We start from the raw sequence: 26391 nt of genomic DNA, 5'->3' as shown, positions 1-26391 counted from the left end.
TGTGAGCTGTGTGGCCCTTACACAGCAGGAATTTTTAAAGATGGTAACTTGGGCAGAATGCTGGCTGCCTGCCTGGCCACTTTTAGAAAGCTTGAGGCAAGGAGGAGGAGAACACAGGCATCGAGGCACATGGCCAGAGCCTTGGGATTCTCTTTCTATCTAATTAAAACCACAGCCTTATAACACAAATATGCACTAGCTTTACAAAAATTTCTAAACAACATCTTCTGAAGAAAGTGTGTTCATAACGCTACAACGCCGAACAGCTACCCACTTCCTCAAAACGCAAGGAAGCAGACAGTTAAAAAAAAAAAAAAAAACCAGTTGTTTATCACAACTTCACTTCAGTAAGGCCCGAGATTCTTCCGAGGAGGGGCTCTGCATCCCAAAAGGCAGTGTCGACTGGGATATTTCTGGTAAATCTGAACTCAAAGCAGGGTGCCAGCCCCTGGGGGACTGTGGGTGGGGCTTGGGGAGTTTCAGTGCCAACCCCAAATGACAGATGGATGGCCAGTTCATGTGAGAGAAAGGAGGAGACACGTGGGCAGATCGGTCTGGAACGTAAGAGTGCCTGCAAAGCAGTCACCAGGCAGAGAAGGCAGAGGAACCGAAGGGAAGATCAGAAAAGCAAGAAAGGCACAGCCTGTGACACACTGGCCACTTGACCGGCTACTCACCCAAATTGGAAGCAAAATGTCCCTGAAGTTGCCAAGGAACTGGGATTTCCCCTTGAAAATGGAGGCTGCGAAAATAGGTAAGGTCAGGGTCCAGGTCTTTCCTGGGGCTTCTTATTCGTGAGCCCCTACTATTTGCATGCTGGGTTGTGGGAACTCAGTCAGCCAAAGCACACCACACAGCAACACCAAGCTTGGCAGAAATGTGCATGCAGGTGGATGTGTCCTGGGACGTTCCGGGCATGCTGGAACTGGTTCTCTTCTCTCTGAGCGGGGGCTACGTGGGTCAAGGGAACTTTGGATGGTTTAGGCTGTGCATTGAACAAAAAACTTGAGATTTTGTTCATGTCGCCAGAGAGTCGGTTCTGTCTGGCATGGAAAGCCGTCTGTCTGTTGAATGACTTTCAGTAAGAGGACAGAGACTGGAGTATTTTGAAGTGATTCATCTGTGGATGAATTCAAGGAAGTGTCACATTTTTGTGAGCCCAGAGGCTAATGAAGGGCTACCTACAGTTTAAAGTAGACCAGGAGAACGGAATGAGTGTAGAGGCTGTCGAAGTCTAAGCCAGTGTTCTAAGGAACAGAATGTGGGAGAACTCAGGAGAGCTGGAAAAGATAGACTCCAGTTAGCTATGAAGGATAATTCGAGATGGTCATATCATTTTCCCTTAACAATGGTGATATATTGTTTCAAATCTATTGTTTGTTATTATATAGATATCTTGTTTTCTTCTCTCCCACCCATGGACTCTCACTCTGTAACTCTAGTTGGCCTGAAACTTGCTGTAGAAACTTAGATTCACAGAGACCCACCTGCTTTACTTTAATGCTTGGATTATCAGCATGACCTAAATACCTGATATATCTTCTGTTGTTGAATTTTATCTTTAAATTGATCATAGTCATATGAAACACGCACACACACACACACACACACACACACACACACACACGACTGTCTACTTAGTGAGATGATTTCTTGATTTTAGACTTTTTAGTGTTGAGGTGCTTGCAACAGCATAGAAGGATTTTTCTTAGAAGAAAGTTTTGGCCAGATGGTTCATTGTGGTTGGTGTGTTAAAATAAGTAGCCCACGGTAAACTCACAAACAGGAATCAGGTCAGGAAAAAAGGGGCTTTGAAATGAAACTGAAAGTAACCAGAGAAGCCATTTATTTTGGTGATCAGGAGCCCACATTTCCAAACAGAGCTGGAACTGTGTGCTGAGGCCAATTCCAAAATGTGACACAGGGAAGAGCCTTCTCGCCCGCCCATACAAAAATACATGTCTAACTCTCACTCTAAGTCACTCAGACTGATTTTTAAGGTAGAATATCTGTCCCCTTGCTCCGTGGTAAATGTCCTGCCTCTCCAAGTACGGCATCTCGTTCTTTTACCTTCCATATTTCAGCTAAAATTGGAAACTTGAGAAAATAAATGTTAGATTTTTTTCAGAGATATAGAAAATCATCACATTGGATTTTCAAGCCTAGGATTAGACTAAGTGGGGTTCCATAATTTCTTTGAGTGGTTCTTACAGGTGACCCCCTGGATTGCTTACTGTAGAACACCCTTAACTCCTGGCTGAAAACATAGACTCTCAGAATCTACCCTGACTGTGAAGCCAGACTCTCAAGAGAGGACCCAGGATCCTGCCTTTTAATGAGCATCTCTATCTGATGAGCTGTCAGTTCCCTGAGCTAAGCGCGGGAGGCTTGGTCACTGTGCAAGTGACACAGTTCCTAGTGCCTGGATCCACAGGACAAACAATGTTTGAAGTCTGATTACCAGACTGCATTATTACTTAGTATCACTTAATGACGTATAATAGCAAGCACATACAGTTTAGAAGAGTCTTTGCTGTTACCCACGACATCTACATGTTTGTCACCACGTAACAGTGTCACACGAACTGGGATCCAGATCATATAGGTAGAACCCCCTGATGAGAAAGTACTTGGCTTAGTTACAAGATCTCCAGTCCCTTCTCCCACATCCCAAGTCTATATACAGCTGTAGGAATCGGTTTTTCAGTGCCAGAAAAGCCACTTCCGGAGGAAGGTAGTGTAATTGAGAGTCCCCACAGGGAAGCCAGGAACTGTGGCTTTCTAGCCTGGATAGTATGGTATAGAAGGATTGTGCTTCTCAGCCTGCTCACTGTTGACATTTGTGATTGGATAATTCTTGATTGCAGGGGATTTCCTGCAGCATCCCTGGCCTCTACCCTCTGGAGGATGGTAACACCTTTCTACCACCATCCACTGTAGCAACCAAAAATGTCTCCAGATGTTGCCAAATGTCCTCTGGGGCGAGGTGGCAGTAATATTTTCCCTAGACCACCGTACCAAAGTGTCGCTGTTATAAGGTTATGGGGGATTGGAGCCCACACGTCACGATTCACTTTCTAGTTCAGTTTTTAGGAGGCTCTTACTAAGATGTGATTTGAAGGGCATGGGAGAAAGCATGAGCACCTCAAGAAAGGTTCTTGATGGGAAAATACAAGACCTCCACCCCCACCACATGGAGCCCAGCACGGGGCCTGCTTGTCCGTTCAGTTTCTCTAATCTTGAGTGCTGAACCAGGGCTGGAGAGAAAGCCAACACCTCCTACACTTGGGGGAGGACAGTGCAGCTATGCTCTTCCTCAGAGAATGGCAGGTACTGTCAGAGTACCAGAACTGCCAGGAGACCACCCGCATGGCCTGGGTGGCTCCTGGTGCAGAGATGAGAGACAGAGAATTTGGCCACCTTGCACCTGACCCATCAGTCCTGATGGGGAACAAAAGTTAGACATAGAAGGTTCGAGGGCACTAGTCTGGGTTTGAGGTGGGACCAGGAACACATCTTTCTTCCTCAGATGTAGTATTACCTACCATTTTACTCTAGCAGACCACTTAGAGTAATAATGTATCGTGTGTGAGTACATCTCACTGATAAAGTCTGTTCCCATAGTTGACCACTGTTAACAAACCTTGCATGTTTTTGATGGTTTGCTGTCCTGGATTTGTTATTATTGTTGTTGTTTGTTTGTTTGTTTGTTTGATATGTAACCAAGTGTGCAGATTGCTGAGCTAGGAACCTTCAATATTATACAAACGTTACCCACCCATTTTAGTTAAAAGACACCTATGAATGGTTGGAAAGTATATAGGAAACAAAAATAATAATACTTGACCAATAAACATGACAATATACAATTCTATTAGTCGGGAAGTGCAAATGAGAAGCATCATGGAACATTTGTTCTCATCCACTAAATCAAATCAACTGAGGAAATCTGATAATTCCAAGGGTTATCCACGCCACAGTGTGGGAAAGTCTCACAAGGCAAGCCTGCCACCATTGTGGAGGACGGCTTGACAGAGCTCTTCTGATTGATTCGCAAATCTTACCCTGTTGTGTTTCTCTCCGGAGACCACATCCTAGAGAAGAGCTATGCGTGCCAGTTAATGTGCAGGAGACGTCTACATGTCATCGGCAAGGGAGGGGTTAGTGCCGGGGAGCAGCTGTAGAAGATGGAACACTTCCCAAGAGCAGAGTCTTACCAATTAGTTTTTGCCCAAGTGAAATGGTGCACCAACAACTTAATACTGGAATTCTCAGAATGACAGAGTGAAATGTATCCATATTAAGTTTAAAAACTACACATGCTTGTAGCAAAAACTATAAAGAAAAACAGAGTTGGATCGTATCAAATTCAGGATTATTGCTCTTTTGGAAGCACAAAGATGGAAAAAGCATTTATGAAGGTCCTATCTCACGAATCCACACATGTGGTTATATATCAAATGGACAACAAAACAAATTCAGTTATACACAAACTATCAAAACCATGCAAGGTTTGCTAATAGTGGTTAACTATAGGAAAAGACTGTCAGTGAGACGTGCTCATACATGATACATGATTATCCTAAATGTTCTGTATTAAGAACCTGTGTAGCCGGGCAATGGTGACACACGCCTTTAATCACAGCACTTGGCAGGCAGAGGCAGGTGGATTTCTGAGTTCGAGGTCAGCCTGATCTACGGAGTGAGTTCTAGGACAGCCAGGGCTATACAGAGAAAACCTATCTCGAAAAACAAAAAAAATCAAAACAAAAAAAGAATGAGTGTTACTGTATGATTAAAAATACTCAAAGCTAGCACCCATTCCCAAGTCCTTGACCAAGCACATTGGCCAAGGTCTTCACACAGCCCATGCTCCTTTAGCAGCTCAGCCGCTGGCTCCATGTGAGCCCTATGTGAGCTCAAGGGGCTCCACTAGGCTAGGACCTGCACTTGGCTGTTCCATGGATGTCTGTCCACACATCCCACAGATGTCCCAGGTACATTGTTCCTACCACTCCCAAGGCGCCATCATTCCACGGGTGCCAGGCCAGCCTGCCTGAGTCCACCTGGACACCGAATGCTTCTGCTCCCCAGTGAGGTCCACTGTGACCAAGGACAAGCGTGTTTGTGAATTCAGTTTTAGAGACTTCTTTACACTTAATTGTCAAACTTAACACATGCTAATCCAGATCAGCCTGGGTCTGGGCCAAGGTAGTCTATTTTCTGAGGTCATTTTTTGTTTGTTGTTTGTTTTGTTTTTCGAGACAGGTTTCTCTGTACAGAGGAACTCACTCTGTAGACCAGGCTGGCCTTGAACTCAGAAATCTGCCTGCCTCTGCCTCCCAAGTGCTGGGATTAAAGGCGTGCGCCACCACCACCCGGCTCTGAGGTTCTTGTTACTGTGCTCCATGTGCAGCTCAGTGTCCCCAGAAGCTGAAAATTACCACACAGGCAGCAGAGCCATGGCTGGAAACACACCTTCCCTCACTGACACAGAGCAGGCACTCCTTCCAGGGCCACACCTGTCTTTCTGCAGAAGTTACATGTAGACATGTTACGTCAATGTCCCTTATTTGAGTAAAACTGTCCCTAGGCTATTGTCAACTTACCTTTAAATTGTTAATGTTAAACAGAGGGACATGCCTTCCACTGTCTAGGCTGAGAGCAGCCTTCTGGCCACTTAGGGAATGAAGGCTGAATGTCCTCTCTGGGTCTCCTGTAGCAGCAGCAGGGAGAAAACCAATTTTAATGTAAAGGGAAGACATGTTTTTCTACTCGCTTGCACACTGAGTGCTATCTGCAGACACAAGGCAGTCTGCACTTCACGCTAGATTAGGAGCTGAGTGGCGAGCTCAGTGGTTCTCAGAATCCATGTCTTTTAAATCGGGTGTGGGTTGAGATGGTTTTGGCCTGGGCTTACATAGCATTAATTAGCTAACAGGAGCTATCTGTGTTGCTGTGTGTCTGTCTGGCACACGACCGTCTACAAAGAAAGCATCTCGGAACTCCATGGGGATCCACACAGCCGCAGACGGGAGAACTCAAGGATCTGCTGGGAAGGACACGTTGGTGACAACCGTCCTTTCACACACAGGATAGCCTGGAAGAGAAAACGTTGCATGAGTAACAGCAACGGGGCTACCTAGGTATCATGAGATATGCCATGGGAGGGCCCAAAAGGCTTGAATGGGGCCCTAGCTGTGGCCATAGCAGCTGAAGCCAACTGCACCCCAGGGGAAACTGGGAAATCATGAATGCAACAATAAGACACAAGCCACGGAGGAGGGCTCCATCACAGAGGGCAGCAGCGGAAGCTTTGCAGAACCCTAGGAGGAACTGAGATAAGAAAGTCACAGAGAGAAAAGATGATTTGCCTCTCCCCGCTTAACACACCATTACTTTTCTTTGAAAAAAGAAATTCATAGGATTAGCAGCCAGATGTAAAGGCAGCTGGCCTATTTCTCTGGAACCTGTAGAAGTTAGGTCTGGTTCTTCTTCCCAGCCCCATGCCCCCAGAAATAAGACCCAGGCTCAAAATATCTTTACAAATATCTTGGCCATATAGCTAGGCTCTTCTCTGAGTAGATCACAACCCATTTACTCTAGCTTACATTCTGCCACGTGACTGGTTACCTGTGCTCAGGCACCATGTGTCTGTCTTGTCATATCTTCCCAGGTGAATCTCCCGTGCCTCACTCTATCCCAGAATTCTCTCTGCTTCCCCAGGCCCCCACCTTCTAGTCTTCTCTTTCCTATAGGCCATAGGTTGTTTGAACTGACAGGTGATGCGTCCACACAGTACACAAGATAGTCTCTCTACAGGAACCTACAGATAAGTAGAGGCAAACAGGGAACAAACTACAAGACTGTGCTGAAGCAGCTACGTGGGTCACGGGGGACACCACAGACCCACAAGTCTGCTGCTGCCATCTTCCCTGTCCAACCATTTCCTTCCATAGGATACTGACCATTGTTTCTTAAACTTTTTCTGATTAAGACCTTTGTAGCCCAGGGGATTTTTACACAACTCAGGTATATAGGTATTTTAAGTTGCTATACAAACCAATATTTATTGGTAGTAAGTTATAAACAAATTTTCAAATAAGTCAGATATGCTTTTAATTTTACCACTTGTTAGAAATGAGAGCAGATTTACACACTAGTGAGAAAGATGCATTTGCTTATTTTTTGCAAGGAGAATTCAATCTTGGCTGCATATTTGATATTGCAGACTACAGGGTCTTCAAGGGTTTTCAGAGCTAATTAATATTTTGATTTTATAACTGTCGGTGCTGAGAACATTACTTAGCATAAATATGCAATATAAAATGGGATTCAGTGAAGAAGATGGTTAAGTGGTTAGCCAAACTGTCTGTTCTTGCAGAAGACCCAGGTTCTGTTCCCAGCACCCACTTAGCAATTCACAACCATCTGTAGCTCTAGTTCTAGAGGACTGAGTACCCTCTTCTGGCTTCTGCAGGCATCACCCACGTACGTGATACACGTGCATACTTGTAGACAAACACTCACACACGTAACATAAGAATAAAAAATATACATAAAAATAGAAGCAAGATGGCAAAAGTTGTTTAGGGTCATTTCAGAAATTGTTAGAAATTCTGCCCCAATTGTAAGTCAAAATTCATGAAATAATTTCTTTTGAATGAAACTCAAGTCAACTCAAACAAAATTCAAACCAAAGATTCTAATTCAATTCAGCCCCAAAGTATACTAATTTGTTACTGGCATGCCGAAGACTGAAGGTAAGAAAATGTTTTTAATTGAACCATTTTGCTACTACAGAAGTGGACATTTTTGTATGTTATAGAATCCTGTAATGAGTAACCTGGGACAGTCTTGACTACCAGCCAGGCGTAGGCAGTGTGTGTTGTGTGGTGTCAGGCACAGCGCAAAGTGTGCATGTTGTATGTTCCGAACCAGGACTGCAGTAAAATCCTGGGACAACGTAGGCAAGTGCCAAACACCTCACATTCAGCATGTGTTTGAGTTCGAATTAACTTTTGGTCATTGCATATTCAGAAATCTTTTACTGTTGCCATAATTTCCATGACTTCCACATCAGTCACAGGAACCTCTGTGGGGCTGCAGCCACAGTTTAAGAAGATCTAGGTGTGCATTCTTCAGTGAGTCTCAGACTTCTGTTCTATCCTGTGTTAATTTACTGTGTGGCATCTTGTGCATATTTTATATTGTTCCTTTTCCAAGAAAGGAACTAGACTAGAAGGGCTCATGATGTAACCGGCAGCAGCCGCCCCTCTTGCATTTCCCAAGCACAGCTCACCCACTGCAGACTTCAGCTGACTTCCCTTCCTCTCTCTTCCCACTTCCACCACCAGGCACCCGGTCCACCATGACTCAGCTAATCTCTGGAAGAGGGTATAATGGTTCTTTATGAACCGTTTCCACAGAGAAGCTGACTCCTTTAAGTTGATACCTGTGGGTGCTCCTGAACTTGGTGATATGACTCGGCCCTGACAACTTGGTCAGTCGCTTTTTATCATAACAGTTTGTTCTTTACTTTGTGGACTTATGAGTAAGGATGACCCGAAGTTGCCTGGAAGAGTTGGCATGGTCGTGAGTGTTTCGGAAGGTTGGACTGTCTGTTGATGACTGACAGGAGGAGGAGGCCAGTGAGGCATGAGGTGTGGAAAGGGCGTGGCCTTGGATGATGCTGACGGTTTGACAGCACATCTAGGACACATGGCTTATTCTGCAATAAGAATCGGAACACCTCTGTGTTATGAGAGAGGAATAGTCTTTCCGATACATCACATATGTACGGTGTCAGCAAATCTATGTCATTTGTTTATAGTCAACCTCATCTTTAAGCTCAGACCATCTTTAAGATCAGACCAGCAGCCGTGCTTAGGCCGCTCACAGGGGAAAGCCCACCAAGCATGCTTTATTTCGTGTGGTACTCTCGGGATTTATTTTTACTTCAAGACTTGCTGAAAGTTTGTTGGTTTGGAAGCAAGGACTGCCATGTGGCAGCAGCTCCCACCTAGAGCTCCACACGAGAAGGCTGTTTCCAGTGCTCAGAGGTTTACCCTATGCGCTCCCTCCTGATAAGGCACCAGCACCTACTATGTTCTTCTTTCCATCTCTGCTTCCAGGAAGCTGAGTCACACCAAGGTCTGCCCATAGATTAGCATAGATTAGCATAGATTAGCATAGATTAGCATAGATCAGCATCAATTAGCATACTTGCCTTGTTGGTCCTCGATCATAATTTACAGTTTTCTTTGAAAGTGATTGACTATATGAACACGAAGATCTCATAAACCCCTTTCTATGAAGGCACCCAAGAACATGCACTGGATCAATACCCCTGCTATATACCCTATGGACAGATTTCATGTTTTTCAGTAGCAACTGAACACTATGATCTGTCTAAGATGAGTTTGGAGAGCACGTTGGTCCTGAGGACCATTTCTTCACATGTCTGTCCACACTCCTCTCTCCTTTAGATTCCACGGAGCAGTGGCACCTTCAGTACATTCAAGCCAGTGATGTCATCCATTCACCAGCTCATCTCTTTGCTCACACCAATCTGTTCACCCCTATTTGACGGGTGCTTCTCAAAGAACGTTCTTGGCTGTCCGATGTGCCTCTCATGTGGAAAGTACCCGCCCTCTCCCAACACACACCTTTCTGAGGAACAGCTTCCTTAACCTCAAGCCCGTCACAGATAAGCTGAGCAGATTATGTCCCCAGGACTGACTGGCTTTGATGAGCCCTGCCTGCACTCCTCAGCCATCTCAAATGTGCCTTAGGCAGATCTTGTTTCTAAATGATTCCAGATTCCTTGCTGCTGGATTCTGGTCTCTGGCAGCCAGTCATTTCTGTACTTCCTTACATCACTAATGGCAAGTCACCATGATAACAGAAGCTTACCTATCACCCCCAGATTGTCAGCCTGGGTGCCCTGTGCTCCACACTTCATCTTTATTTTGGCCCTGAACTCGCTCTGAGCATTTCAAGGTCTCCCTTCCATGAGCTGGGCTTGGGGTGGGGGGCTGTTCAAGGTATTTTGTGAGTTTATCAGATAGAATTGTTTCACAAGGCCATGGCATCTGGGGGTAGACATGGAGCTGGGGAAAACATCGTTAAGTCAGGAATCATTCTCCCTAGTCTCCAAAAGTCCTTCCAAGTTCTTTTCTTAGCTTATCTGAAGCTGTTGCTGTAGCTTCTTCCATTTGCTTTAAGAAATCTTCCCTTCTGCTCACACATTGGAGTCCACATCTGTCGCTGTGTAGCAAGCCTCTTCCCAGAGTCATGCAATACCCCTACCCTTATGTCTCTATCCTGCATCCAACTCCTAAGTTTGCAATCCTACTTTTTGGGTGTTCTTCCAACTCTGCCCCTCCCTCCCCATTGCCATGTGGGATTAGTTCCCCAGGAAATTGTTCCAATATGTATCTGGTAGATACGTATCATTGGGTGTTTATTATGTGCTGGACAGTCAGCTCAGGACTCTTGGAGATAAAAAGATCAAGATTCTGACAGTTTGTAGATTACAGCTGCTGTGAGTGGTTTCTGGTCACGACAAGGATGCTGCAGACATGAACTTACAGCGGGGCTGACAAGGTCCGCTCAGCCACAATTCCACCCTGGATCTGGGAGGGACTCGTGAAGCCCCATCCTTATCTGAGTAGCTACTGACAACTGATAACTGCTGAGGGAAAGAGAGCCTGTTTACTTCGTAGGCCCACATGCCTGTAGAAGATCAGATGCTGTGAGCAAGGGAGCCTGTTCGCTCTATAGGCCCACATACTGGTAGATGATTGGACATCTGTGTGCAGTCTGGCATCTTTAAGTGGGCTTAGTGGCTTTAAAAAAGAAAACATGAATCTGGCAAGTCAAAGCGGGGGTGGGGAGAATGGGAGGGGCGGTAACGTCTGAAATTTCTCAAAGAATACAATTTGTTTAAAATATTTCAACAGTGCCTTTTATCTGAGGAAAGAGTCCTACCCCACAAAAAGATTCAGATATAGCATAGGAGTGTGACTGTCATTACAACATTTAAAGAACCAACACTGGGTTTATTCTGTAAGGCCCTAAATGCTGATGTGTGTCTCATTCCAGTCTATCTGTGCCTAAGAAACCGTCCACTTCCAGACTGCATTCTCATTTACAGCCAGCAGAGGACGCCCACAGACAATGTTCTGTGGTTCCATTGCTCCAGAGAAACTTGATCCGTTTTCTGTATACTTGTCCAGAAAGCCCTGTATTTAACCAGTTCTCTGAGAAGCCTAAAGCTTCCACAAGGTTCATCCTTCTATGGCCTGAAATGCCTAGAATTATAATGAATGGAAAATGTAAAAGACCTGTTTGTCTTCTTAACTTACTTCCAGATTAAAATATTTCTTGAATAAAAAGAAAAAGATCTTGATTTGGGAATCCAGTCCTTGCATAGAGATAGGACTGGGATGGAATTTGAGAATACAACCCTTAAGGACACATTCACATGGGTTAGATTACAAGATCAGCCCTTTGCCACCCAGATCAGTGTCTGAAGGGGGGGTCACTCTGCTTCTTCGTAGGTTGCTAGGCAGAGCCTCCCCACCCCCACCAGCACAGGCCAGGCACTGCACACTGCACCACCTCTGACCTCACCTCCGTGACTTCCAGATCCTGTGAACTCAGGTTACCTCCTTTCTATTCTCTCACTCCACTCCCTGCCACTCTGAATATTCTGGAGAAAGTCTAACCATTGGGCTAACTGCTTCTACTTTCGGCTTATGACTATCACCCTAGGTGAATACTTTATCTCTTGTTTTGAATGTCTCAGTTAACTCATTTAGTTCTCTCTGTGTGTCTCTCTCTGTGTCTCTTTCCCCGCCCTCATCTTCTCTCACTGTCCCTCACTCTCAAGACAGGGTTCTTCTGTATAACATACCTGGTTGTCCTGGAACTTGCTCTGTAGACCAGGATGACCTCAAACTCACAGAGACCCACCTGCTTCTGCCTCCCGATGCTGGGATTAAAGTTGTGTGCCACCATGCCCAATCAGTGTTATTTCTTTTGGCATGAAGTGAGACCAAACATGGAAGACGGCTTATAGCTGAGCAAAGATTGTAGTGTCTAGTGGGCAGGAGGCAGGAGAGAAATGGGGAATATGGCAGAGACCAAGGACAAAATGTGCCCTCCAGAGGCCCCTCTACACCCTCCACTGGGATCCAGCTCCCCAGGGCCCACCTGATTTTCTGGAGTCAGTGGATTAATTCACTGTAAGGTCAGCATCCTTAAGACCTGAAACTTCTCAGTAGCACTGCAAGCTAGAGACCAAGCCTTCAGCACAGTGACCTCAGGGCATAGCTCATGCCATTCAAGGCCTTAATTCTGCTCTGGAAAATGAAGAACTTACTTAATAACTTGCTACGGTTACTCAATAGTTTGCTAAGGCATTGCTACTTTGGGGATTGAGTTTCAACATGAACTAGGAAAGGACATTCCTCTCTCAAGCCACAGAATCTATATCCACCAAAGTTTCTTTTCTTTTGCCCCAAACTCTTGTCAGCCTGAGAGGATTCTGGGCCCCTGTGATGAGATAAGGAAGGCACACCTTTGGCTGTGTCTCTGAGGGGGCTTCCAAAAAGAATCTAGTTTGTCTTAGGAGCCCAGAAGGAATTAAAAACGGGGGGAGGGTCAGGGTGGGGAGAGGGTCTGCAGTACAATGACTACTTTCTCCCTGATCCCTGGCCATCAGGAGTGTTGCCTTGCCCAAGTGTGTCCTCTCCCATGTTGGATTGAACTCTGATGCCAGGAGCCAAAGCAAGTCCTCCAGTTGTCTTCCTAGCTATTTGCCGTGCTTTTCTCCTTCTCAAGGCCTTAACAGTTCTTCATACTCTTGTTGAGATGTTTATATTTCAAAGTGAAAAATGTGGCAGCTAAAAGAATCGTCCCCTTTCCTGTCACGAAGAGATTCCATCGGCTCCTACCTTTACCTCCAGTTTTGCCTTCAGACATGAACAGTGGGTGCCTATCTGGACACCTGCATATTAGTGGGCCTCCACAGTCTCCTCAGGTTGAGGCAGTAAGGAAGCCACTGGGATGTGATCACCCGGACTCTGTGCTCCGCCCACCTCCAGGCCTCACAAAGCCATCAGACATCCTTACCTTGGGAAGAGGCTTTTCAGGGCTCATTTGCTCTCACACCTTCTGGCTCGCCTCAATTTCAGTACCCAGTCTTTCTGAGACCCTTCAGCAGTATACCCTCCTCCATCACACTTCCTAACACTCAGGAGTCTCAGGCAGCACTGGCTATGGTCGTTCACGGGGAGACATCAGGGTTCTTGTTCAGAAAGCGTTAAGAATCACAAGATGGCGGCAGCTGAGCATCAACCTAGGTGCAGGAACCTTGTCAGGGTAGGACAGCATTTGACCGCATGGCATGAGCTGCATGTCTGTGAAGTTTGGCCTTGACCAGGACTTAGTACACCGGTCTGCTGCTCATCCAGCACAACTAGCTAGGCGGTCTGAGGCCTTCCTGTGGCGTGACTCTTCAGCGGCCACTCTACTGTTAGCTGAGGCCTCTCTTGTGGATTCTGCATAGCTCGGTCGTCTGCTTGGATGCCTTAGAGGCTTCTCTCCCTTACTTTGGTTAACACAGGATCCTCGATTTTCTTCCCATCCACTTTACTTGGCTTTAGTCAGAGGCTCTACTCTTCACATAGGTGCTGAGGCCAGACTGAGTTGGCTTCATTCTCCCTTTCTGCTCCTATCACACGAATCCCCTGAGGAAGCCCTGGGCTCTCCAGCCTGTCTCTGGTCTGACCTCGCTATGGTCCCAGACCCTGGAAACCGCAGCATTTCTCACCCTGGCCCTCCTCCCACTCTTCCAAGCAACACATTCTCTACACCAGGTCCCACTCAGCACTTCTTAAAAAGAATCAAATCATGTCATTTGTTCCTTCAAGCTATCAATGTGCTTAGAATTAAATATAAAAAAAAAATCAGTCTCCGTCTGTAGGCTAGGCACGCCCTTACCAACCTATCTGCAAGGGCTCTGGTCTTCTTGCCTGTGCCCAGGCACGCTGACCTCCAGTTCTGGAAGCATTCTGCTTGGGGTTCTTCAAGGACAGGCGTCTGTTCTCCTTGAAATGCCCCTTCTGAGATTTTGCCGTGTCCTATCTGATGCTTGTTCAGCTTTAGAGAAAACAAAGAGCCTTTGCCTGAGCACAGTCTGGTGTGCTCCAGCACCTCTGCACCCACCTCTCGCCTCTGCACCCACCTCTCGCCTCGTCTCTTCGCGACAATGTGATTTTGAGTCTGAAATGATCTCATCTGTTTGCACAAGTGCACTGTAAGTTCCCTAAAGTCAAAGCTTTGTCTCTTTAATTTACTTTCAGGTCCTCCAGGAATCAGGATGTGCCTTCACATGGTAGCTACCACCGAAAATGCTGTGGGATAGCTGGGCTTTTTCAGACTTTCCTCTATCTTGGGGACATTAAATTAAAATGTGGCCAAAGCATATTTACGTTTGTTATCTCTGGTTGCTGTTATTATGACAGAACAGTGGCTTGATCTAGAGGTTTCTGGCTTTCAGATAGATAGATAGATAGATAGATAGATAGATAGATAGACTGACTGACTTCTGGCTTCAGAAGATAATTTGGACACTGGGGAAGAGACTGAGAATTTGGATACTCTCAGTCCTGGGGCCTCTACGGCTGGCTAGGATCACTGGGAATACTCCTTGCTTCTTATATCAAAGTCTTCTAGAGTATGAGCAAGGAATTCCTCCACTTGAGCCTTGAGGAGTCTGTGGGCATTCTTTTCATCTACCTTCCCTCCCCTGCTCATCTCTAAATGGGCACCGGTTTTCTTCCTTACTGTCTAGGAAACAGCCGTAAACTGAGGGCTACAGGTACAATGAACAACATAGCCTAGTTCTCTTTATTGGAGAAAAATCCAATTCATATTAACTACTGAGGATGAGAAAAGTGACTCCTAGGAAGTACAAATACCGAAGCTGTAGAGTGTTTTTTTGTAGTAGTCAGGATAGTTAATACAAATGAGCAACTGAGAGGAGGAGTGAGGGTGAGCCAGGGAGAGGAAGATGGGGAGGAGGGAATGAGTCAGCAGAGCAGGGAGAGAAATCCAGTGTATCAAGGGGGGAAAAAGCAAACCTAGAGGGGGAGGGGGAGGGAATGAGAAGGCTGTGATGTGGGCAGAGGGAGGGGCTGCTGTATGCTTTTTCAGTAAGACCAGTAGCTAAGTGGAGCTCACCAACTACATTTTCATAAAATAACTCCATTGCTTGTCCATTCCTGCTGGCAGCATGCACAATGGCAGCTCTAGACACCTCACTAGGGCTCCACCGTGCAGAGAGATTGGGAAACATTTAATTGGGACTGGCTTACAGTTTCATAGGTTTATACCATTATCATCATGGTGGGAAGCATGGTAGCATGCAGGAAGACATGGTGCTGGAGAAGGAGCTGAGAGTTCTATATCTGGATCTCCAGGAAGCTGGCGGAGAACTGCCATTGGGCATGGCTTGAGCATCTGAGACCTCAAAGCCTGCCCCCAGTGACCACTTCCTTCAACAAGGCCACATTTCCTAATAGTACCACTCCCTACTGGCCTGTGGGGGCCATTTTCTTTCAAACTACCACCTGTATGAATGAACACTTATCACTGAGCCATGCATGTGTCAACAGATCCAGGGAAAGGAGGCGATTGCACCCCTTCTCAGCTTCACTTCTTTCCCTCCTGCACCCCCTTTCCCTCTCTAGCACTCTGCTCACCTGCTTTACCCATGAACCGACTGTAGCCTTCTGAGAACCACAATGCATACCCCAGGCCATGCATTCCTCTTATGGCTCTTTCATTTCGTTTCTCACTGGTGTGCGGGCTCTGCACCCCAATCATAGGGATTAAGACATGTTTGTCTTCAGTCACTCAGAGAAGCCTGAAGTTTACTTACACACGGGGTGGTCAGGGCTGTTAGCTTCTTTTCTGAGTTTGTCTTCTTACTCCCAACCTAAACCTCATGGCCAAGGACTTTGGATGGAAACGAGTACAGGGTGGGAGAGACCAGGAAACTCCAGTGTACAAAACTGGAAAGTGGTACTCAGGGCAAAAAGGAAAGTCAGAGGATACTCAGCATGAATAGACATGGCCAAGAGCCACACTGGCGTCTGGTAGCTCATAGGACCATTAAGGCAAGTTCTGCTCCCAATGGGCAACATCCTTCTCTTTCATTTTCATACATATCACCTGCTAGCTCTTTTTCTGTTCCAAATGATGTCTGAGTAGCTTACATGATCCCTAGATAACATTGATATCAGGCCTACAATCAGGGTTTTCCCCAGTGTGCTCAAGGGCTGGTTTCAGTGATTACACGCCCTCCAGAGGTTTTATGAAGAAATGGATATGAACACACAAATTCCCAATGAGGTCTGTAACCTCACAAAGGTTAAAAACACTGCTGTGTGTTTCTAAGTGCAAAGAAAGCCCTTACAAGCTGGACAAGTGGCCCCCACCTCTCTCTCATCTAGGGTGTCTTCTGGATGTTAGGTGTAAGGGAATGCAGAAGGAAAGACCAGGCTGGTGGGAAAGCAATGGCGTGACTTCACTAGCTCCGTCTGTGTTGTTCTGGTCTAAACTCCATGGGCTGGACCAGTGCAAATGATAACGGGTGGAGGGAGTTCCTAGGACTGTTTGAGCTGCTTTTAGTTGGTTAGTGGACCAGCTGGCCCCTGCTGGCAGCTCCTATGAACTGATGCTGTCAGGAGCCACCAGGTGGCAGCAAGCCTCCCAGAGCAGCAGCCTGTGCAGGTGGCCAGCAGCCTCTTCATTAAGACATTGCAGAAGCATAGGCTTTAGTTTTTAATTTTATTTATTGTTGCTCTTCTCTTCCTCACTGTTGAGGGAAGGGCCTGTGTACTGAATGCCCTGGGGTCACATATTTGGTCCTTATGAAGGGCAAGGAGAAAAATCACCCTCCACATCCAAATATCTAGAGGAGAGAAAGGCATGGGAGTCGTTTCTAACTGATAGAGATTACTATGAGCTGCTATAAATATCTACCTAGAGGTTTTCTGTGACTATGACGCATCGTCTCTCTGAGGTAAACACTGAGGAGTGGGAACACTGATAAGTCTGAGTTTTTTAACTCTGTGAGACACTTGTCAGAAGTCGTTTGCCAAAGTGGCAGGACCATTTCCTGTCTGACTAGCCTCCTAAGAAAGCACCCGCTGCTGCTTCTTGCTCGTCAGTCCTTGCTGTGAGGCTGACTTTAAAATTTACCGTATTTATTCTAATATGTTTGTATTAGTGCCCCACTGTGATTTTATTTTACATATCATACTCACTAATGATATACAGTATCTTTTTATCTGACAAAGTGTCAATTTAAATATTTTGATGGCCTGTTTTCTCAGGGATGAGTTTTGAGGGTGCCTCTCCTCCCCTTCCTCTTCCCCTCTTCTTCTTCCTCCTCCTCCTCCCCTTCTCCCTTCCTCCCTCTCCTTTTTTCTGTTTTGAGTTGTATTTTATTGAGTATGTTGTAAGAGAGCAGCAGACTGGGAAGTAAGTGGATTACCACCTACAGTCAATAGTCTACTAAAGTAGATTCTAAATACATCTTTTGTCAGATGTGTGATAGGAGGTACTTTCTCCCTCTCTGTTACCTGCTCTTCAATCTCTTACGTATATCAAAGAGTGAAAAGTGTTGATCCTGGTGGAATCTAGTATCAAGTTTTCCTATGTAGATTATGGTTGTAGTGTCAGGAGTTGGTCTTGGTCATCTTAGCCCAGGATACTCTGTGAAGAACAAATAAATTCTGTGAATATTAGGGATTCTGAGTCTTTCCTTCAGCTAGTACCTGCAGTGGCTTATAAAAATCTTCTTTCATTTTTTTTCTTTACTAGTATTGCCCACAGGAACACTCCTACAATCAGGTGTAACAAATGTGATTTTCCATCTGACCTCTCAGCCTTCCGTCCCCAGGCCTCCCAAAGATCATAGAACCAGCATTTTCTAAAGTATCGCTCAGATGGAGTAGTCGGTGTGCATTTTATGGCAGAGTTGCATCCTCTGGAAGCTCATGCCCCAAATATTCTACCCCCAAAATAATGAAACTCAGTCACCTATCAACTGACATTTTAGATTTTAGGCATCAAGCTGTTTGTTTGTTTATATTTGTGCTGTGGAACATTTTCCTGCATACTAAAGGAACAGATATTCTTGGAAGCTTTTCTTGAATTTAAGTGCAACTTCCTCCTCCTTGTCCTCCTGGGTCTGACTTTAAGCCAGCTCTATTCACAGCTGGAGTAAGAAGGCAACACCAAGGAAGAGAAGGAGGGGAGGCAGTGGTTGAGTGAAGAGTCAACAGAGGAGACTAATGATTTATTCAGAGGCACAGTCGCTTTTTTCCTCATCTTATTCTCAATTCACATCTACATTATCTACCCTTGCCATCAAGATGACTCCTTGGTACTTGCCACATAAGTCTGATGACTTGAGTTTGACTTTCATCTAGACTGTACAGAGGAAGAAGAGAGCAGTTGTCCCCTGACCTCCATTTATACACATATTCACTGTGACAAGTGCACAGATACTCACACATATGTGCACACACGCATTCATCATACACACTAAATAAATAAATAAATTAACAAACACTTGCTGGTTTTCTAAATTTATCCCAACCCAGTTTATTATAAAATACATAAGCTGTTTTATTTTTGACAAATTTTTATTTTTTGGCTGGATTTAGTTGAATGGAATTATTCCCTAAAACATAAAGGAAACTGGCCCAACAACAGAAGCACCAGGAATCTGTATTCCTACCTGGAGAATCCACCTAGTGCAACCATCTTGGAACTCTGGTGTCTCACAGAGGTTTCAGTTTTCCAGGAGAAGGTTTGGGTGGTAAATTTGCATTTAATTTTGATAAGTTCAAGATCTTGAAACATGAGTATTGTCTTAGTCAGGATTCTCCAGAGTCACAGAACTTATGAAATGAATCTGTCTGCCTATCTATCTATCTATCTATCTATCTATCTATCTATCTATCTATCTAGAGAATTTATTGGAATGACCTTCATGCTTCAGACCAGCTCATTCAATAATGGCTAGCTGTGTGCTGCAAATCCAAGAATATAGTAGTTGCTGAGTCCCATAAGGTTGGATGTCTCAGCTGGTCTTCTACATATGTTGGAATCTCATAGAAGTAAGTTCTAATGTCAGTGAAAGAATAGATGTGCTAGCAAGGGGAGGACAAATGGGTAAAGAGAAATCTTCCTTATTCTATGTCCTTGTATAGGCTTCTAGCAGCAACTGTAGTCCATATTAAAGGTGTGTCTTCCTGACTCAAGATCCAAGTCAAAGGTGTGTGTCTTCCTGCCTCAAATGTCCTGACTAAAAGTGGATCCACCTACTTCAAACCAAGCAGAAAATCTCTCACAGGTGTTCCCTACATTTCAGGATTGTAGTTCATTCCAGATACAGTCAAGCTGGCAACCAAGAATAGCATCACAAGTACCTACCTGTCTCATTGCCACCCTCGTGCCAGGCAGCTGGGAATACATCCGTTGAGTAGCTTGTGCTGCTTCCTGGAGCCAGGGTAGACAAAGAGACTGGATCATCTACTGACAGAAATCTGTGCTCCAGGCAAACCAGGAGCAATCATTTCTGTTTATTCTACTCCAGCATTGAGTGAGCCCTCCCTCTTTGATTATTGACGTTCAGAAAAATTTTAAGGCCCATGCCTTTGATTTGACTTTTTGAACTTCTCTGTTTTTTTCCTGCAAGTGAAATAGCCTGTGACATTCATAACAGACAAAATTTAAAATGCTAGAAAGCCCTGGAGAAGGGGGAAAATCTGATTCCCAGAGTTGTGTTATCAAATTCAGATGCTGAGCTTGCCTTTTCTCTGTCACCCTTTCTCTGTCTCTCTCTCCTTGTTTTTTGTTTTTTGTTTTTTTTTAATAAGGACAACAAAATAACAAAGCGAATGAAGAAACATTAAAGTATGGTCTATTCAAAGGGGGAAAATAGATCAGCATAAATTATCCATGAAAAGAAGATAGAAAACAAAAGTAAATGAAAAGAAATGCTGAAGCTAAAAATCATATATAAATGAAATGAAAATCTTACTAGAGGGTTTCAAAACCAGATATGAAGAGGAAGTGCAAACTCAAAAGTGGCGCATCGGAAATAGTCAAGTCCGGGGAACATAAGCCAGATTAGAGAAAAATGCTCAGAGCCTAAGGGGTCTGAAAGATATGAGTCAATCTAGAAATACACTCATTGTTTGAGTCTCAGGGGAAGAGAGAAAAGGGAAGAGAGGATGTCTGAAGAGCAATAACTGAAAGCTTCCCACACTCGATGAAGAACCAAGACGCTGAGTTAACTACAAGTGGGATGAGTTTAGGGCCCACAAAGATGCATTACAGCCAAACCGTCAGTAAAGAGCGATAGAGAGAAATTTAAAGGCAGGTGGAGAGAAGTGACTGATCACCTACAAAGGACTCTCAACAAGATCATGAGACATTTCTTATCAGAAGCTTTCGATCTGATGATGAACTCAACCTTCTAGAAAGAAGAGGAACTGTTGATCAAGAATCTTATACCTTAAAACTATCCTTCCATAGTGCTAACTCAGCTCAGATAAAGGTGCCAGCCACCCAATCAGATGACCTGAGTTCAATCCCTGGGACCCACATGGTGGAAAGAAAGACCTGACCATATGTGCTCTACATGCACACACACACACACACACACGCACTAAAACATATTTTTAAAAAGTGAAAGAGAAGGTAAGACATTCCCAGAGAAACAAAAGCTAAGGGAATTCTCTAGACTAATCCTGCAAGAAGTTCTAAATGAGGTCCTGAAGGTCAAAATGGGAAGTTACTAACCACTAGTCAAAGACAACAAAGATACAGACCTCAAGAGATGTTGTGTCTTACAATTATTAAAGCAACTTATAACAGTGCTGTGAAACAAATAAATTCCCTTATTTAAATAAATAAATAAATACCCTTATTTCTGCATAATTTGAAATGTTAAAGATCACTCTAGATGCTACCATAATTGCAAGTTTGGTTTATAAACTATGCACTCTTCTTAATAATTTAAGGGGTTTAAAACTTTTAAGATTAAAATTTTGTAATTTTCTCGGAACTACAAGATATAAAAATGTAATTTGGTGACATTTCAGAACTGAAGACAAAGGGACAAAGGCATTAAAATAATAGCATATGCATATTATTAAAGTTAAATTGGGATAAATCAAAATTAGAATGGAATAAGTTTGGACTGTTACCATAATTCCAATTGTAATCAATATAAAATAACTAAATAACATATAGAAGAGAAAATAAGAAATCTAAACCTTTTGCTGTAAAAATTCAATTGAAGAAGATAGTCTTCCAGAAAATAAGGGGCCAGATACTATAAGGAATGTGTAAAATAAACAGTAAATGCGCAGAATTAAGTCTCTCATCACCTATGATTATTTTGAATGCATTTTTCTTAATGGAGAAGAAAACGTGACCCAACAATGTGCTGTCTGTGTACACAAAGCCACAGTAGATTAAAAGTGAAAGCTTTAAGATACCTTCCCTGCAAACACTAACAGAAGTGTAAGGACAACTATGTTCACAGCCATCAGAATGCTCTGGACCTGTAGAGGGGCCATGGAGGAGCTGTAGCAAGGGCTCAAATCACTGAAATCAAAACTGGAATTGGAGACAGTGCCACCTGTTTCACAGACATACAAATAATATGAGTTAGTACATTGGACAGTTATGTACCAGCGAACTTGATAACTAAAATAGGTGGAAGAGCATCTCAGACATGCCACACTACTGAGACTCAGCCACACTACTGAGACTCAGCCCGGAAGAACTAAGAAATTGGAATAAACCTACAACTATGGTTAAGACTGAATCAGCAATTGCAAATCGGGGAAAGAAAGACATGATACTTCACCAATGAACATCAAAGTATTATGTTTTTATATTTATTTTATATTATGTGTGTTGAATGCTCTGCTTGGATGTATGACTGTGCACCCAGTACCCTTGGAAGCCAGAAGAGGGCATCAAATCCCCCAGAACTGGTGTTACACATGGTTTCGAGCCACCAGGTGGGTGCTGGAAATCAAATCTGGTTCTTTAGAAGAGCAACCAGTGCTTTTAGCTGATGTACCAGAGAGAGAGAGAGAGAGAGAGAGAGAGAGAGAGAGAGAGAGAGAGAGAGAGAGAGAGAGAGAACTTTCCAGCTTGTTTTATAAGCTATCCTTACCCTGAGATCAAAGCTAGCCAAAAATGCTACAACAAGACACAAACCATTATCCTTTATAACATTGCTGTAAACACTCCCAACCAAGTACAATCAAGCTGGAATTTACAGTGTGAAGGCTGTGTGTTGTCATGATGGGACTCATCACTGCAACCCAGGATGACTAAGCCTTAAAACGTCAGTCAATATGATAAACCACGCAACAGAAGAAAGGAAAAGGAAAACTACATGATTATAGATACTGTGAACGTAGCGGTGCTCCTCCACACGGGGCATGGGCTCTTCAGTACCCAAGCATGGAGTCCTCCAGTCTTCATTGTTCACCCTCAATAAGGCTGGTGTTGAAAGTACTGAATACAAGTTTACAGTCTTCTGAGAACACTGAGCTTTCCAAAATTTGTCTTAACTATGGATGATATAAGCAAGTTATTTAAGTATCATTGCAGCCATAGAATATTCTAGACATTTGGCATGGATGAAGAGGGCAAAGCCGTCTCATCTTGTAGACTTTGTATATGAAGTATTTACCTTTATAAAACCACATTGGAAATCATTCTCTTTTCCATGTGGAGACTATTCTGTTCTCCATGGTCTCCATCATATTCCCCCCTCCTCACCTACACTTTGAGATTCTGTTTCACATTTTTCTGATTTTCTTCTTTTTGTTGCTGAGATAACCTTGGTTATTTTAAAAGGAGAGCTATCATTGGAGGTCAGAGATGCACAATGGCGGGGGTAGGTTTTGGGGTAGGGAAGCACAATTGAGTTTCCTTCTTGAGTTCTGTCTCATGCCCCTGTGTTTGAGCAGAGTGACTGTGCAGGGAGCACTCCTCATACCAGGAGCTCAGTGCTCCCCACTCATTATCTGGTTAAGCGATGGAGGCAGAGGGGAGCAGGAACATCTGAGGGAAAGGTGACCTCTGGATCATCTCAGGGATTCGAGGGTGAGTAGTAAACATCAGAGTCTGAAAATGCCGACTTGGGGAAATAGCCATGAAGAAACTCAGGGCAATGGCTGATTGTTGTGGGATGCCAGGCGTGGGGGGTGTAAATAGAATCTTGAAAGATTGAGTGTGCCCCCCCACATACATTCCTTTGTATTCCACTTTTGAAATTCAATGTTTATTGAGTTTTTTGCCTTTAAATCTGTTCTTTTTTCTTCCTTATTAAGGTATTTTAAAGCTAATTCTATATTCAAAGTAACCCTTTGCTTTATGCTAAAGTAAGCATCTTTGGAAATGCAGATACTGTATTTCATAACTACATTGCTTTGATCATGCTTAACAACACTAATCAATATCTTATGTCATCAGACTTCCGATCATAGGTAAATTATTTCCATTTCTAGTGGGACATAGAATCCCTTTGTGGGGCTGTATCATTGGTCAAAACATCCAAAGTATTGCTCGCACATTGAGTAGAGTTCAAGGCAAAAATTAATCTTCCCAAAGACCAGTGGTGGTCCCTGGAGCTCACTAAAGCAATGTCTGAGGAAGGACAAAGGCCTGTGGCCTCCAGGACTCAGGTCTTGCTGGGCCTGGAGTGTTGTTTTCCTGGAGGCACTCTGCCAGTGGAAGATAGGGTTTTCACATGTATAAAATGCAAATACTTCAAGCACCCTAACACACTATTTATTAATGAATGTAAGTGGATAATAAAGCAGAAACCCTTACCTAAAATGGCTAGTCTTGATGCTGGGGGAAGGGCATAGCTCTCTTTACTTTTGGCACTGGATACCTCATGGCACTAATTATCCCACAGTGTGGATCATTCTTCCTCACGTTCATGCTGGGGAGGCAGGTAGCTTCTGGACAGCTAGAGACATGGCCACCTTGTCCTCTCTGCTCTGTCACTCACTGCCACTCACTGTCACTTGTCTGCATCGAGGAAGAGGCAGGGCTCAGTAGGAAGTGCTCACAACTCTGCAAAGCTTCTTGTTATTACACTTGGTTTCCTGTTATGCAGAGATGTGCAGAGATGTGGAAAGAGAGAGAGAGAGAGAGAGAGAGAGAGAGAGAGAACAAGAACCAGGGAGCCGTAGCAACTGAAGCTTACCCAGGAGAGGCTCTATAGTCCTAGGAAACATGAAAGCCCCAAAATGTGAACATTCACAGGGGTTCTGGGAGACATCACTGACGAAGGAGAATTTTCCTGAAGGCAGGAAGACTTTGGAAACAGGCTTTGTTCCTAGCCTGGGTTTCCAGAGCTGCTAAATGGATAAACAAAGCAGAAAGCCAGGCCCTCCTCATCCCCATCTCCCCACCTCTCTCGTCTTTTTCTTCTTCCTCTTAGTACACACACACACACACACACACACACACACACACACACACACACACAGCTTCCTTTCTCTGTCACCAACCCCTATGCTACTACCACGTAGACAATATCTGTGCCTGGCTTTTCTGTCAGAATTCATCACTATCTAATTCCTTTCTAAGGTGGGCTCTGCTCCATTCAGTTGTCATGGTCATGTGACTAACATGAAAGACATTTCCATCAAGTGTCGAAAGTGAGGTGCACTCCAGTCCTTGGCAGTGAGGACAACTGTAGATGCTCCATGAATCTGTTCTCAAGGGTGAGTGTCTGGGGGACGTCCCTGTGTGAGTTTAGAGCACAGAGCAGAGGTCCCTGTGCTACCTGCAGTCTTACAGCTCCTCCACGAAATGAAGTGAAAATGGACTTGTCATTACTTCCTTGACTGTTCGCAGCCGGAGGCAGCAAGGGCTTTGCTCAAAGGGCACCCTAGAAGCTTCCTTCCCACTCCATGTCCACAGTAGGATTCAATCAGCATCTTTTTATGGTTCTTCTAATGGGCAGTGAGCGGGTAAGACCAGCAGGATTACCTAATATGTCCATCTTCCTGTTGGTGTCAACAGAGTCTGGGTGGTAGGTTTGAGGTTTCAGTACTATCTTTCTGTCAGTGTTTTTTCAAGGCCTGACAAGTGTCACATATGACACACTGGGCGGAAGTAGAGGCACGAGGTTGTTTATACATAATGCTTGAGGCAACTTGGGTTGGGACCGACTGTTTGAGTCTGTCCCCCAAAGTTCACATATTGGGAATTTAGACTGCAGTGCAGCAGTGCCTGGAGGTGGAGCCTCATGAGATGAGGTTATGTCACACGGAGGGATGTCTTTATCTGGAGATTGGGTTGTTACAGAAAGTGACTCCAACCCTCTCTTGTTTGCCTGCTCCTCCCTCTCTCTCCATGGGGCATTGTAGCTTAGAGGCTGGTGCCATGTGAATCCTTCAGAGCCGTAAACCAAGTGACCTCTGATCTGGGTGAATTACTCAGCAACAAGTGTTCTGTTAAGGCAGCAGAGGCAAAGACCAGGAGCTTCCTGTGGTCGGTCCTCATGGCTTTGCTTCTACCTAGATGAAGGATAGGCTGTCTGTTTTCCGCACGCTTTCTTACTCTATAACCACTTTGATTTGTAATGTGGGCAGCTCTCTTCACCACAGGATGCTGTTCCTCTCTGGGTCTTGTGACCTGAGGATGGATAGCTGCCTTTAGAATCACTAGCTGGAGATAATCACTCTAGCTTTGCAATTTAGACCCTTGCCTTTAAGATGGAGGTCACATTCAGGTACTGCCTAATGAAGAATCTGTCTATGCACAGAAGTAATGGAGACTCGCACTGTAGTGGGTACTTGTAAGGACTTGCTATGTGTTAAGAAACTGGCTGTTATTACTGGAGTAGGCATCAATCCTTCCACCAGCCACCGCCTGCACTGGAGCAAGGGAACACACCCAGAAGTCCTGCAAACAGAAAAATTTTCTATTATTTGTCATAAATATAAAGTCCCTTGATGGTGATCGCCAATGTACCCTAAAATGTTTATTTATTCATTCACTAACTGCACACCAATGACTGTCTGCTGTCCAGACCCCTTATTACAGGCTATATGGCATTCTCATTGTGTGGCACTCTGTGGCACTGTGTGATACTCACTCTGTAGCCCTTTCTGTATGACACTCACTCTGTGGCCCTTTCTGTGTGACACTCACTCTGTGGTACTCTCTATGTGGCACTCTCACTCTGTGGTACTCTTTGTGTGGCACTCACTCTGTGGCACTCTCACTCTGTGTGGCACTCTCTGTGTG

The 26391-nt window shown here is 44.5% G+C and overlaps 1 protein-coding gene across 1 annotated transcript in view; it reads left to right on the top strand.

The window, feature by feature from the left end:
* The first annotated feature begins 356 nt into the window (after window positions 1-356).
* The window catches only part of Arhgap25 (Rho GTPase activating protein 25), a 73762-nt gene continuing 47727 nt past the window's right edge, over window positions 357-26391 (top strand). Inside the window, exon 1 of the mRNA XM_028778456.1 lies at window positions 357-754. Within this exon, the coding sequence (XP_028634289.1) occupies window positions 496-754 (259 nt within the window). The 5' untranslated portion in view covers window positions 357-495. The remainder of the gene's footprint in view (window positions 755-26391) is intronic.

This window comes from Grammomys surdaster, unplaced genomic scaffold (genome assembly GCF_004785775.1).
Source record: "Grammomys surdaster isolate TR1022 unplaced genomic scaffold, NIH_TR_1.0 336, whole genome shotgun sequence".
Taxonomy (NCBI): Eukaryota; Metazoa; Chordata; class Mammalia; order Rodentia; family Muridae; genus Grammomys; species Grammomys surdaster.
Note: the sequence above shows the minus strand (reverse complement) of the source record. Positions and strands in the feature narration are given on the sequence as shown.